Source organism: Chrysochloris asiatica, unplaced genomic scaffold, assembly GCF_000296735.1.
Source record: "Chrysochloris asiatica unplaced genomic scaffold, ChrAsi1.0 scaffold00041, whole genome shotgun sequence".
Taxonomy (NCBI): domain Eukaryota; kingdom Metazoa; phylum Chordata; class Mammalia; order Afrosoricida; family Chrysochloridae; genus Chrysochloris; species Chrysochloris asiatica.
Genome location: NW_006408559.1, coordinates 1,714,245 through 1,728,755, shown reverse-complemented (window position 1 = coordinate 1,728,755; position 14,511 = coordinate 1,714,245). Strand labels below are relative to the sequence as shown.

Here is a 14,511-nt window from a genome sequence, read left to right as displayed (position 1 = left end):
ACTTTAAAGGTCTTTTGTAGCAGATTTGCCCAAGGCAATATAACATTTTTAAGTTCTTGACTGCTACTTCTATGAACGTTGGTTGTAGAGTCAAATAAAATGAAATCCTTGACAACTTCAATTTTTTTCCATTTATCATGGTGTTGTATGTGGGTCCAGTTGTGAGGGTTTTCTTTACATTGAGGTGTAATCCATACTGAAAGCTGTAATCTTGATCTTTATCAGTAAGTGCTTCAAGTCCTCAAAATTTTCACTTGTTGTTAAGTAAGACTCATAACGATCATGTATGGGGCTTCCAAGGCTGTAAATCTTTATAGGAGCAGAAAGCCTTATTTTTCTCCTGTGGAACAGCTGGTGGTTTTGAACTGCTGACCTTGAGGTTTACAGCCCAACTTGTAACCACTATGCTACCAGGGCCTCTTTTTCTATAGTCATATACTTTAAATAAAAGTAACCTTTGCCATAATTTGAACTAGCCTTGAAAAAATGGTGTTTTAGTTTGTGTGATTCAGAGTATCAATCAAGTTTGAGAACTATTATTCTAAAGTTGGTTTAACATTAGGAAGTTCGGCAAATGCAATGTGCAGTGGTACCAGATTAAAGAAGAAAAGTTATCCGAGTATCTCAGTAGATGCAGGAAAAGGACTTGATAAAAGTCAAAATTTATCCGTAATAAAAAGAGCTGTTAAATTGAGAATAGAAAACTCATTAATCTGAGAAAGAAGAATGATAAGAAATCTACAGCAAACATTTAATAGCCAAAGGCAGAAAAGTTGTCCCTTTGAAATTCCGAACCAGTCAGGGGCATTGCTGTTAACACCACTTCTACGGAACACTGTCCTGAAGTGTCTTAACTAGGCTGCTGAAACTACTATGTACCACTGAGTTGGTTCTGATTCTTAGCTATCCAGTATAGGGTTTCTGAGGCTGCAAATCTTTACGGAGCAGAAAGCCTCATCTTTTTTCTTGAGGAGTGGCTTGGTGCATTCAAATTGCTGAGCCGGAAGTTAGCAGCTCAATGCCTAACCCATGTGCCACCAGAACCTTTAACTAGGGCAATAAGGCAATAAAAGTAAACAAAAGATAAAGGTTTGAAAAGACAGATACAAAACTCATTCTTCACAAATCGTAAGAATAGGTGTGTAGAACAAATTTAGTAAGTTTATTAAATTCAAAGTAACTGTGATTCTATTCACTGTAGCAAACAGAAAGTGAAGTAATACTAAAGGTACCGTTTACAATAGGATAAAACATATCAAATGTCTACAAGTATATCTAGCAAATTTACTGTAATTATATTATATATAAGAACTCTGCAGAAAACTGTAGAAAAAATATTTAGAAAAATGAGAGGCCTAAATATATAGAAATATATAAATGTGCAATGATTGGAAGATTCACTGTTATAGAGATGGCAAAATAACAAAATGAACCTATATATTCCATGTGATTTCAATCAATATCAAGCATTTTATATTAAATGAATAGATGTTTAATATTAAAACCATACGATGTTTATCGACTACAAAACATTTCAAGAAATTGCTGGAGTGATTGATTACAGGGATTCGTGAATTTAGATGGGAAAAAATGACACCTATCAGGGGTCACTATGAGACAGACCTGACTACACGGTACTTAACAACAATAACAACAACAACTGAGAATTTTTGTAAGCAAAACACAACAGGAATGTTAGCAGTATCTGTGTGACAGTCAAAATGAAAACACAGGTGTTTTTGTTGCTGATATCTTCATATGTTAGAATGTTCATCACTACTTCAAGCTTACAGTGGTCCTTGGGTAGGGCAAAGTTAAAAATCAGCTAATGAAAACCCTATGGAACACAGTTCTACTCCAACACACGTAAGTCAAAGGCCACTCAGAGGTAACTGGTACTGGTAGACCTGCGAGTGATTTAATTATTACAGAAGCACATATATTCTTGTGGCATAGACTTTTTTTATATTTTGATAACTGTATTTCAACATAATTAATTTCCTTTGTAATCCTATGAGTTTTTTAAAATCTATCTGTTTTACCTTACGTGTTTAAAAACAGTATACTGAGAAGTGGTTCATAGGACTTACCTTGGAGCCCATGGATCGAAGAAGGCTAAGAACCATACTATAAAGATATAGCAATTTAAATGGTGTGGTATCGACAAGGGATAGACAAAGAGATCCATGGAAGGAAATAAAGATCCCAGAAAAATACACACATGCAACACACACATTTGATTTTCAGAAGAACGGTAGAGGAAAGATGTTCTTTTTATCAAATGGTGTTGGACAATGTCTATGAAATTAGATTTGTACAAAAATCAACCGATAAGCAAATCTATTATTAAGTACCATTGAGTCAAGTTCTGACTCACAGTGACCCTGTATAGGATTTTCGAGGAGCGGGTGGTGGGTTTGAACCACCGATCTTGTGTTTGGCAGTCCAGTGCTTATTCTACAGTGCCATACCAGGACTCCAAAAGCTATTAGAAGATAATATAAAATAACTTCATGACTTTGGATAGGAAAAAATATTTTTAAATAAGATACCAAAAGCATTAGACTTGAATGCAAAGTTTGAGAAATGATCTTAGGTTCAGAACTTCTGTCCAACAGAAGATCCATAAAAAGAATGAAAGACTTTTTTTTAATGTATATAAAAATAGAATATATTAAGGATTCGTATCAGAATATATAAAAAGAACTTCTACAAATCTTATGAAAATGACACATAGACCTACCCTCCCCCCAAAAAAAGTACCAAAGATTTGAACAGACACTTTACAAAAGAAGAAACCCAAATGGCTAGTAAACATTTGGAAAGGTGCTTAACCTTACTAGTAATCAGAGAAATGCATAATAAATCAACACACACAACTGGAAAAATTTAAAAGATTGGCAAAAAATTTAAGGGCTGACAGTACCACATGGTGTCTCTCCTATGCAGTTAATGCTCCGGAGTGTAAACTGGTACAACCACTCTAAAAAACAGTTTAACTTCTCAGTAAGGCTGGAAGGACTTCATCTGTTTTGGAGTACTAGTGTGGTGCAGGATAATGTATGGGACTGTAAGGTCAGTTTGAACCACAAGATCAGTGGTTCAAACCCACCAGCTGCTCCTCGGAAACCCTATACAGGGTTGCTATAGGTCGGAACTGAAATGACAGCACTTGACGACAACAGTAAGTAACCCAGAAAATGCATATACTTAGCAATTCTACCGGACTCCTCGTGTGGCGCTGTAGGATCAGCACTGAACTGTGAACCACAAAGCTGGCAGTTCAAACCCACCAGCTACTCCTTGGAAACCCTATGTAGTGTCACTATGCATCAGAATCAACTCCACAGAACTTAACAACAAGAAGTATGTACCCGAGGGTAATGATTCAGTGGTACAATTTACCCTTTCCAGCTAATTCATCTCAACTGCAACCACCACATCTGTTGGTGGTAGATTGCATGTTGTTGTTGTTAAGTGCCCTTGAGTGGGTTCCAACTCATAACAACCCTGTATGAGGTTCCCAAGTCTGTAAATCTGGCCTAGAGGCTCTTTGAAAGAAAGATCTGTGATCTACTTTTAAAAAAGACTGAAGACCAGAGCACAACTAGAAGAAGAAAGAAGAGGAAAAAAAGAGTAATCTGATACAGTTTGATGAACTTGACCTACACGTATGGATGCAGCAACTCAAAAGAGGGAACAAATCTTTACAGCAAGAATCATTCCACCCCCTCCATACACAGAATGGACAGGGATGGGCAACTTGGATATCAGCTACCAAAATGGGGGCACTACAAAGGCAAGAAGTGACTGGCTTACAAGCTTTCAAGAGGTAACCTAGATCCAGAGGGTGGAGGAGGGTGGAGTCTCCACTGAGTAGTGTCCGGTCTGTCTAGCGGGGGCTGACGAAAGGAGATGTGGATGGGTCTCTTGTGATACAATAGTGAGTAATTGTTACCAGGACTGATTGTGAGGGTTGTAGATGTAGATGTGGACATTTTGTGGCAAGGAGGGGAATGATTAACTTTGCAGGCTAGGATTGGAGGTCCCTGGAACCATGAAGGGGGAAGAGCGGACAGCAAGACCCTACCCAGAGAAGCAGCGATCTCCGAGATGGAGGCAGAGATTGATGATGTGGAGAGATGGAGCAGCTGGGGACTCGGGACCCAGGGAGAGACAGGGCCTGTGTGCTGACTACTGGGGGGCAGGGTAGTGGTGGAGCAGGCTTGTAGAATGTACCCTTTCATTGATTGGTAATGCATAGGAGGATTGTAACCATTGCAATGAAACAATATACAACAGGATGAATGGAAAACTAATGTTCTCCCATGTAAACTATCACATAATTCACAATAAAACTTAAAAAAAAAAAAAAGGTTGAAAATCCCATGAAGGAGTTCTACTCTGACACACCAGAATTGACTCTCTGGTAACATATGCTTTGGTATATATATGCTTTGGTTTGTTGTTGTTGTTGTTATGTGCCATGGAGTCAGTTCCGACTCATATCGACCCTGGACAGGCTTTCCGAGGCTGTAAATCTTTACAGGAACAGAAAGCCTCATCTTTCTCCCATGGAACAGCTGGTAGTTTTGAACTGCTGATCTTGTGGCTTGCAGCCCAAATCGTAACCACTGTGCTACCAGAGCTCCTTATGCTTTGGTATAGACGTGCGAAATTTCAGAATTAAAAAAGTTCAACATTTGTAGCAGAAATGAAAGCTTGGATCCCTGAGGTATTTTTTCTGTATGTTTCTCTTTTCCAAACAATCAATAAACTGTTTTAAGGGATTCTGATTATCAGTTTTAAAGTCCTCTTCATTAGGAACCCTGGTGGCATCATGGGTTACACATTGGGCTGCTAGCTTTAAGGTCAGCAGTTCAAACCCACCAGTTGTTCCTCTGGAGAAAGCTGAGATGGTCTGCTCCTGGAAATGTTACTGTTTGGAAACCCAAATGGGCAGTTCTACTCTGACCTCTTGGCTTGCTATGAGTTGGAATGGACTCGATGGCAGGGTTGAGAAAGGGCTAAGGAAATTGTTCCTGAACAGTCCCTGCTAACCCATGATCACCAACGACAGTCCTCCACTCAGCTCTTAACTCAAATAAATACCTTCCCAACTTCTCTGGCTATTTCTATTGGCTGCACCCAGTGGGTAATACAGATGATGTACCCATGAGTACCCTCTGAGCACAGCAGCGGTCAGGGAGAAAGGCCTACATGTTGGCTCTCAGAGATTGATTGCCCTCGCCAACTGCAGGCCTTTGTTTTTTATTTTTCCCCCTCCACTGACCAAATTCAATTTGGCCTAAACTAGATTATAGCCTGTACTTAGTATCTATCTGGTCAGCTTGGAATGCCTGGGAGAATAAAGAGCAAGCTCTAATGGAGAGAGATGTTGACTGATAGAGGTAACCACATCAAGAGAACTTAAAGATATAGGAAAGACATTAGTTCTGTAAAGATGGAGAAACTGACCTAGCCTTTTCTAGAAACTTCCACACCCAATGGCATCCTTCTAAAGCCTCAGCGGTTGGGCCAAAGCAGCACATAGTGGCCACCTTTCTTCATCCACTCATAGTTCCAGAACTGCTGGGTACCTGTACACAAATGTCCAATGAGCACGTCAAATTCAAATGGTCACACACCCAGTAGGAGGGATAAGATGAGAAAAACTGAAAATAAATGTTGGTGAGGATGTAGAAAAATGGAAACCCTTATCCGCTACTGATGGAATTGTAAAATGGCATAGCCGTAGTGGAAAACACTTCGGCAGTTCCTCAATGTGAAATATAGAACAATGCTGTTGTTGACGTTGTTAAGTACTGTCGAGTTGGTTCTGACCCACATCAGCTCTATATAGGGTTTCTGACGAGCAACTGGTAAGCCTGAATCACTGACCTTGTGGTTCAAACCGACTTTGCAGTCCACAGCATTAGCTAGAACTAAAGCATTACTTTTTGTTGTTATTGTTAAATGTCGTCGAGTTCAATTCCAACCCTTAGCGACCCTGTATAGGGTTTCTGAGGAGCAGTTGGTGAGCTTGAACCACCATCCTTGCAGAATTACTATGTTGTTGTTGTTAGGTGCCACTGAGTCGGCACCGACTCATAGCGACCCTATGCACAGCAGAACGAAACACTGCCTGATCCTGGGCCAGCCTCACTACTGTTGCCATGCTTAAGTCCATTGATGCCACTACCTGGCCAATCCATCTCGTTGGGGAGTCTTCCTCTTTTTCTCTGACCCTCCACCCTAACAAACATGATATCCTTCTCTAGCGACTCGTCCCTCCTGACAATATGTCCAAAGTATGAGAGACGATGCTTAGCCATCCTGGCCTCCAAGGAGCACTCTGGCTGCACTTCTTCCAAAACAGATCTATTGGTTCTTTGGCAGCCCATGGCACTTTCAGTATTCTCCTCCAACACCATCACTCAAAAGCATCCATTCTTCTATGGTCTTCCTTATTCACTGTCCAGCTTTCGCACGCATATGAGATTACTGAAAATACCATGGCTTGGGTCAGGCACACCTTAGTCCTCAAGCTAACATATTTGCTCTTCAACACTTTAAAATGGTCTTGTGCAGCAGATTTGCCTAATGCCATATGTCGTTTGATTTTTTGACTGCTGCTTCCGTGAGTGTTGATAGTTGATCCAAGAAGAATGAAGTCTTTGACAACTTCAATCTTTTCTCCGTAGATAAGTATGTTGCTTATTGGTCCAGTGGTGAGGATTTTTGTTTTCTTTACATTGAGATGTAATCCATACTGAAGGCTGTGCTCTTTGGTCTTCATCAGTAAATGTTTTAAAGTCCTCTTCATTTTCAGCAAACAAGGTTGTATCATCTGTATATCGCAGGTTGTTAATGAGTCTTCCTCCAATCCTGATGCCACATTTTTCTTCATATAACCCAGCTTCCCGGATTATTTGCTCAGCGTACAGGTTGAATAAGTATGGTGAAAGAATACAACCTTGTCACACACCTTTCTTAATTTTAAATTAAAAATTACTATAGGATCTACCAATTCTACTCCTAGGTAGAAATACAAACAGATACCAATGTTCGGAGCAATATCAGATGTCTATCAACAGATGAATAGTTAAGTAAAATGTGACTTAATAAGACTTCCACTCACTTGGAGCTCTGGTGGTGAGTGGTTACAAATTGGGCTGTGAACCTCAAGGTCAACAGTTCAAAACTACCAACTGTTCCATGGGAGAAAGATGAGGCGTTCTGCTCCCATAAAGATTTACAGCCTTGGAAACCCCATACAGGGTTGCTATGAGTCGGAACTGACTCCACGGCACATCAAGACAACAACGACCTCTGACTTGGTTAGGTTCCAAAGAGCAGGTCATTATTACATCATCACATAACTGACAAACCACTGAGAATCAAGGCCCAGGCAAACTGATACATCAGTAAGCGTCACTCTTACCTGGGCTGTCGTTATGATCAGACATAAATTGTTAACGCACAAAATCGACACCAGATTTTTTTTTTTTTTCCTCACTATGCTTATAAATGTGAACTGTCAGATAGCGAGGTAGTTGATAAATAAGGAATATTATTCAGTTATACAGAGAAATGAAGTTCTGATACAAGCCACTGCAGGAACACAAAAGGACATAGACTGTATGAACCCTACTTAATGAAATACTTGGAACAGGCCAACGCATAGAGACAAAAGCTCATTGGTGGTTGCCAGCTGCTGGGGAAGGGAAATGAGTTACTTCTTAAGGAGTTCTGAGTTTCTATGTAAACTAGCTGCCATCAAGTTGACTCAGACTCATGGGACCCCATGTATGTCAAAGTAGAATCGGGCTCTGTACGGTTGTTTTTTTTTTTAAACAGTTCTTTGGTTTTATTTTCTGGGATAAAAAAGCAAAGGCATAAATGTGTTAAACGGTCCTCTTGATAATACCTTTTTAAATAACCTATCAAATGGCTTATTTTGTGTCTCTTGATTAATGATACTCATAAATGTCAATGTCCACCTTGATTAACTGGTTGAAAATTGCAGAGCAGAGTAGGTAGCATTTCTGACTGTTTCCCAATCCCTGAGAATCATAAAACATTACAGAAAGATTTTATCCTTTTATCATAAGTCTCAGGGAAACAGTCGTGTTCGTTCATTGCTAACTGAGCACGAAGCAGTGTCATAAACAGGGTTAATCCTTGCAAACTGGCTTCCACTCATAAAGAAATTTTCTGAAAATCTCGAATGTAAGTCAGGAAAAAGCCAAAGAAGGAAAATGACAAGGACCATTCTGCTGCAGTAGTGATCATATGAAGCACATAAGCTTTGTCCTCAGGGTGCCAATGGAGTTTCCATACTATGTCGGTGCCAACATTGCCACTACACCAAAGTGATGAGCAAGTCAGCATGCTAAATGCACTTACTGTACACCAGATAACTAACCAGCAGTAGTCTGAGCCACAATATTTGTTTGCCATGAATTCTTGGTTGCATCTGGTAAAAAAGGATAGTCTGAACAAACATATAATGAGCCCAGACCAAAGGTGAGTATGGCTCCACTAACATGTGCAGCAAAAAGGGCTGTTTTCTAGAAGTTTGCCACAACAGAAAGTCCTCAGCAACTCAGTAATCCAACTATGAGGCCAGCCTTGTTTAATCCGATGATATGATTCTCTTCTGGATTCAGAGTATGAACTTGCTTATAACGAACATAAACGGTAGCAATGCCTAATATAGGCAAAGCAGGGTCAACATGATGGAGTGTTATTGCAGTAACGTATGAAAAGATGTAAGTAGCGGCAGTCAGGTTACAAGGGCTGATGGGAGGAAACTGAGACTTTGCTGAAACCACCATATCTCAAAACAGTTTTTTGCCCAACCTGGATACTCAGAACACTTGTTATTTGCTTATTTGGTTTTCTCTTCCTCACCAAAGTTTAAGTTCTATGAGAGCAGCAACCAACTGCTTTGCTCACCATTATATTTTCAGCACCTGTTTACATGTTTACAAAATGTCACTCTTCAGACCTGCCCAAACTTGCAACTTTTGTAGGTTCTTGTCCGGGTGGCCCATTCAGCGCTGGCCGCAGACTTCCAAGCCTGCGCTTAGGATGGAGAAGGGGTGGGGCCCTCTGTAGGGTTTTAATAGCTGATATTTTCAGAGGTAGACCACCAAGCCTTCCTTCTGAAGCACTTTTGAGTGCACTTTTGGGTGGACTCAAACCTCCAACCTTTTGGTTAGCAGTCAAGCATGTTAACTGCTTGCACCACCCAGGTATTTCGTTCTCTGTTTTGTTGTTGTTGTTAGGTGCTGTTGAGTCAGTTCTGACTCATAGTGTTCCTACGCACAACAGAAGGAAACACTGCCCAGTCCTGTGCCATCCTTACAACAATTGTTATGTTTGAGCCCACTGTCACCACCACTGTGCCCATCTTTCTACTCAGGGGTCTTCCTCTGTTTTGCTGACCCTCCACTTTACCAAACATGGTGTTATAAGGAGGGACTGGTCGAACGTATGAGAGACAAAGTCTAACCATTCTGGCTTCTAAGGAACATTCTGACTGCACTTCTTCCAACACAGATTTGTTTGTTCTTCTGGCAGTCTGTGGTACTTTCAATATTCTCCTCCAACACCGTAACTCAAATGCATCAATTCTTCTATGGCCTTCCTTATTCATGGTCCAACTTCCACATGCATATGAAGCAACTGAAAATACCCTGGCTTGGGCCAGGTGCACCTTAAACTACTATCTTTGCTCTTTAAAAAGGACAGTGGCAATGGTTGTATACCATGATGATTGTAATGAATGCCACTCAGCTGTAGCCATAAAAAATGTTAAAATGGCCAATGGTTTGTTACATACGTTTTACCACAATAACCAAGTTCACAAGGCAAAAACAGCCTCTCCTCTCTTTCTACCTCATCCTCTCTTAGTAGTATGCTCTTCTTAGTAGTGAAGGAAATGCAGCCACCTTCCACCCAAGCTGAAAACCTGGATCTTCCTCGATCATACCCCACATTCATTTCATTCAAGCCCTAATGGTCCTACCTCCAAAACCCTTTGGCACCTGCCCCCTTCCCCTTTACTGTTGCTTGAGTCTGAGTGTCATAATCTGTCACCTGGGCTAGTCCACCTGCCGGAGGGAGGAGCTCCCCCACAAAGCTCCTAGGCTCCAGGCTTTTTTTCCTCCCTGGCTTCCTCACACAGCACCCAAAGAGATCTTTTTAAAATGCAAATATGATTACATCTCCCTCTTGTTTCTGCCCCTACTTCATAGACCATTAAGCAGAAGTCAAATTATGTGAGAACACGACCGAGCTGACAATTGAGGAGCTAAGGTAAAGAACTCAGTGCTCAGAGGTGTGCAGTTGTTGTGAGGTGTCCTCCTCATAGTGACTCATAGCAACTCGATGTACAACAGAAAAAAAAAAACAACCCAGTGCCCAGTCTTAGGTCCTCTTAACAATTGTTATGTTTGAACCCATTATTGCAGCCACTGTGTCAATCCATCTAGTGGTGGTGGTGGAGGGGGTCTTCCTCTTTTTCACAGACCCTGTACCAAGCATGATGTCCTTCTCCAGGGACAGGTCCCTTTTGATAACATGTCCAAAGTACAGGAGACAAAGGCTTCCCATTCTCGTTGTTAGCGGGCATTCTGGCTATATTTCTTCCAAGACAGATTTGCTTATTCTTTTGGCAGTCCTACTGAGCTACTACTCTGAACTCATGGTGTGGTACTGTAAGATAAGTACCACACAGCTGTCAGTTCAAACCCACCAGCCACTCTCTGAAATCCTTTGTAGGGTTGCTCTAACTCAGAACCAGTTTGACGGCACACAACAGTAACTGAGCTACTGAGGTTTAAACCTGCAGGTAGCTTTAACTCATGCATTTTGCTGTGAGGCCTCTCAGTCTGCTGCGTGGTGGCCCTCTAGAATCTGGGCTGGGAAGAGGGCCATCATATATATCCTCCTAGTGGAGATGCCAATTAATATAAAGGCCTGTTTTAGAAGAAGTATAGTCAGGGTGCTCCTTGGAAGCCAGGATGGCCAGACTTCATCTCTCAGACTTCGGACATGTTGTAAGGAGAGACCAGTCAGTCACTGGAGAAGAGTATCATGTTTGGTAAAGTGGAGGGTTGGAGAAAGAGAGGAAGACCCCGGCAAGATGGATTGGCACAGTGGCAGCAGCAATGGATTCAGGTGTAGCAACGATTGTGAAGTTGGCCCAGGACTGGGCAGTGTTTCATTCCGCTGTGCACAGGGTGGCTATGAGTTGCTACCGACTTGATGGCACCTAACAACAACAACAGCCAGGGGGCAGTATCACACACACATTTAAATTAGGAGAATTCAACTGGTGGACCCTCACAAAATATGTAAATTAGATAGCTTCTCATAGTGTGGTTATCCAATAATTTACTCACCGAGGCTCTAGTGTTGAGATATTGGGTTTTTAAAATACAGCTGGTGCTTGAACTCAAGTCTTATTTCATGTGATGTTCAAAGAAACTTTATCTTTTCTTTAGTGTTCCTTTTTATTCTATCTTTTGCATTATTACATTTATATACCTCTCAAGACTAAAACTACATTTTGTAAGTATAGCCACACCAGCCCAGCTGCTATTGAGCCAATCCCAACTCACGGCTACCCCATGAATTTCAGAGCAGAATAGCATGCCATAGAGCTTTTAATGGTTGATGTTTTGGAAACAGATTATCAAGCCTTTCTTCCGAAGTGCCTTCTGGGTAGATCTGAACCATCCAATGTTTGGTTAGCAGCTGAGCACTTAACTGTTTACAACACAAAGGGTCTCCTTTCTTACATACATTACTATATGTTACATACTTATACAAACAGATGGCCATAAAGGAGTCCTGATGTGGCGCTGTAGGATAAGCACTGGACCAAAAGGTAGATTTGAACAATAAGGTCAGAAGTTCAAACCCATCAGCCACTCTTCAGAAACCCTGTACAGAGTTGCTATGAATCAGAACCAACTTGGCACTTAACAGCACCATGGTCATAAAAGGAGTATATTTTATAGGCAAAATAACATACAAGGGGGCTTTGAAAAGTTCACAAATTGTGACTATCTAATAATTTACTCATTGAGATTCTAGTGCTGAGCTATTGGGGTTTTTCCATACGGGTGGTTCATGTGGTGTTCAAAGTAATTCCATTATCTTTCAATTCCATTCTACTTATATCATGTTGCTGTTGTTAAGTGTCATCGAGTCAGTTTTGACTCAGAGATTCTGTTATAGTGCTTCTTAGGAGCAGCTGGTAGGTCTGAACCGCTGGCCTTATGGTTAATTATCCTACAGTGCCACACCAGGACTCCTCCATATACCATATATCATATATTAAGTAATTTACAAGGAGTTCTGGTAGCGTAGCGGTTACGAATCGGGCTGCAAACCACAAGGTCAGCAGTTCGAAACTACCAGCTGCTCCCGTAAACATTTACAGCCTTGGAAACCCTGTTCAGAGTCGCTATGGGTCGGAACCCACTCAACAGCACTTAACAACAACAAGGGTAATTTACAGATTTTCAAAGATACTGTGGGTTCTCTAAGATTGCTGACTTCTGGACCTGACCCTCACATAAGATGCAGCTCCACCCTGTTAGGGACTGTCAAGTTGGTTCCTACTCATAGTGATCCCGTAGGGTTTCCAAGGCTATGAATCTTTGTGGGAGCAGAAAGTCTTATCTTTCTCCTGTAGAGCTGGCTGGTGGGTTTGAACTGCTGACCTTGTGTTTGGCAATCCAATGGTGATCCTACAGCATCACAAAGGTACCATCCTCCATATTCCTTCTCTAGCATCTGTACCAATGATAATGCTGCTGCCTTGTCTAATATTCCATCAAAAGCCCTGAGAAGTCTAATGGCCAAGCCAATCACTACAGGTAACCTACATGCATACACCCTCTCCCTTCACCAGCTGAGCCTCTGAGCAGAGCCGAGTAGTGAGACACTTGCACAGCTGTCAAAAAAAGTGGGCTGACAGGCTTTTATTTCTTTTCTAAGAGTAGTTTTGGAATTACACTGGTCAACAGTGGGAACCACGGGGCTAGTTCCCTCCTCGCACACCTTCTAGGTCCCCAGCCCAAAAGAGGGACAGATGAGGAGATAATCCATTCTACATTGCTAAAGAAGGATCTATTTGGGTTCAGTCTGCAGCTTTTCATGCCCTCCAATAGCTCAACCCTGAGGAGAGGGCTCTGGAAGTATCCACAGGCTCCTAGCACCCCAGAGTAAAGGGTCCTTCAGCAGCCCTGACAAGCCCGTGGATCCAAACTTCCAAAGAACAACCAAACCATCAGTGCAATAGCATTATTCTTTCACAAGGATCAAAATGCCCATTTTTCAGACGAGAAAACTGAAATCTCTTATGAAAGCAAGACAAGATCTGGACTTCCTTTCTCTCAGACCAAGAGTTCCTAAATTTTCCGGTTACCTTTTAATTTTTCATCACAGAATCCCCTATCTTCTTTGCCTTCCAAATCCCTAAATCTCTTCCATCCCAATTGTTCCCATTTTCCTGACAACTGGATTTCCAGGTCTCTTCTCTAAGGTCTAAACACCTCCTCCAATCCCCGAGGCCTGGCTCTCAGAGTGGCGCTTGGTGGATGGACCATCTCCTCTTCTTTAAAATAGTCTTCGCGGTGACTTGCGCCCCCTCCTCCCGGTTCTCTCGACCCCTTATATCCTCGGCTCAGGTTCTTTGTGACCGGCTCTTCCACTCCTACCCCGTCATCCCCCATCATCTAGGGTCCCATCCTGCACGTGACCTGCTCCAAAGTTTGAGCTTCTGTCCTCCCCAAAGCTCAGGCCTGCGCCTGCTCTTTCCACCGGTCCCCACCAGGCCACCTCCGCAGCCCCCCAGCGCGCTTACCAGACCACAGCAGGAGCTTGCTGTGCGCTTCCTCCTGAGAATCCGAGTCCCCCGCCAGCAGCGTGGAGGTGGCCCCGTAGGGCAGGGCCGAGCCCAGGCACACGTTGTAACGCAGCGGCTCGCAGGGGGCGGCCCGGCCGCAGTGGCTCAGCAGCGGCGGAGGGCCGGTGGCAGCCGCGTTCCTCCTGGCGCTCCCGCCGGCGCCCCGCGGCCCAGGCCCGGTCGCGTTCCCGATCTCGGCCGACCCCCGACCCCCCAGCAGCAGGAGCAGCAGGAACCCCAGCAGCGCGGGCCGGGCTGCGGCCATGACCCGACGCGCCAGCTCAGCAGAGCCCCGGCGCCGCCGCCCGCTGGCTGAGCCCCCGGCCACACGAGCAGCCTCGGGGCCGCGCGGGTGGTTCAGGCTACCTGGGCGCCCCGCGAGCAGGGCGCCGGGCCCCCCTGCATTCGACGCGCGCCCCGGCCTCTGGGCGCCCAACTTGGCAAACTTCGGGCGCCGCGGCCCATGGCGGGCTGCGAAGGCCGGGCCGCGGTGCACAAGCAACTCCTTAACCCTCGCTCAACAACCAAACTCGTCTCAACCCCGGGGGCCTCCCGGGCCCCCAGTCTTCAGCACCATCCCC

The 14,511-nt window shown here is 43.3% G+C and overlaps 1 protein-coding gene and 1 pseudogene across 1 annotated transcript in view; both read right to left on the bottom strand.

Moving 5' to 3' along the window:
• SMO (smoothened, frizzled class receptor) overlaps positions 1-14,472 on the bottom strand; it is a 28,788-nt gene extending 14,316 nt beyond the window's left edge. Inside the window, exon 1 of the mRNA XM_006861124.1 lies at positions 13,889-14,472. Within this exon, the coding sequence (XP_006861186.1) occupies positions 13,889-14,195 (307 nt within the window). The 5' untranslated portion in view covers positions 14,196-14,472. The remainder of the gene's footprint in view (positions 1-13,888) is intronic.
• LOC102813012 lies at positions 8,117-8,840 on the bottom strand (annotated as a pseudogene).
• Positions 14,473-14,511: the final 39 nt, after the last annotated feature.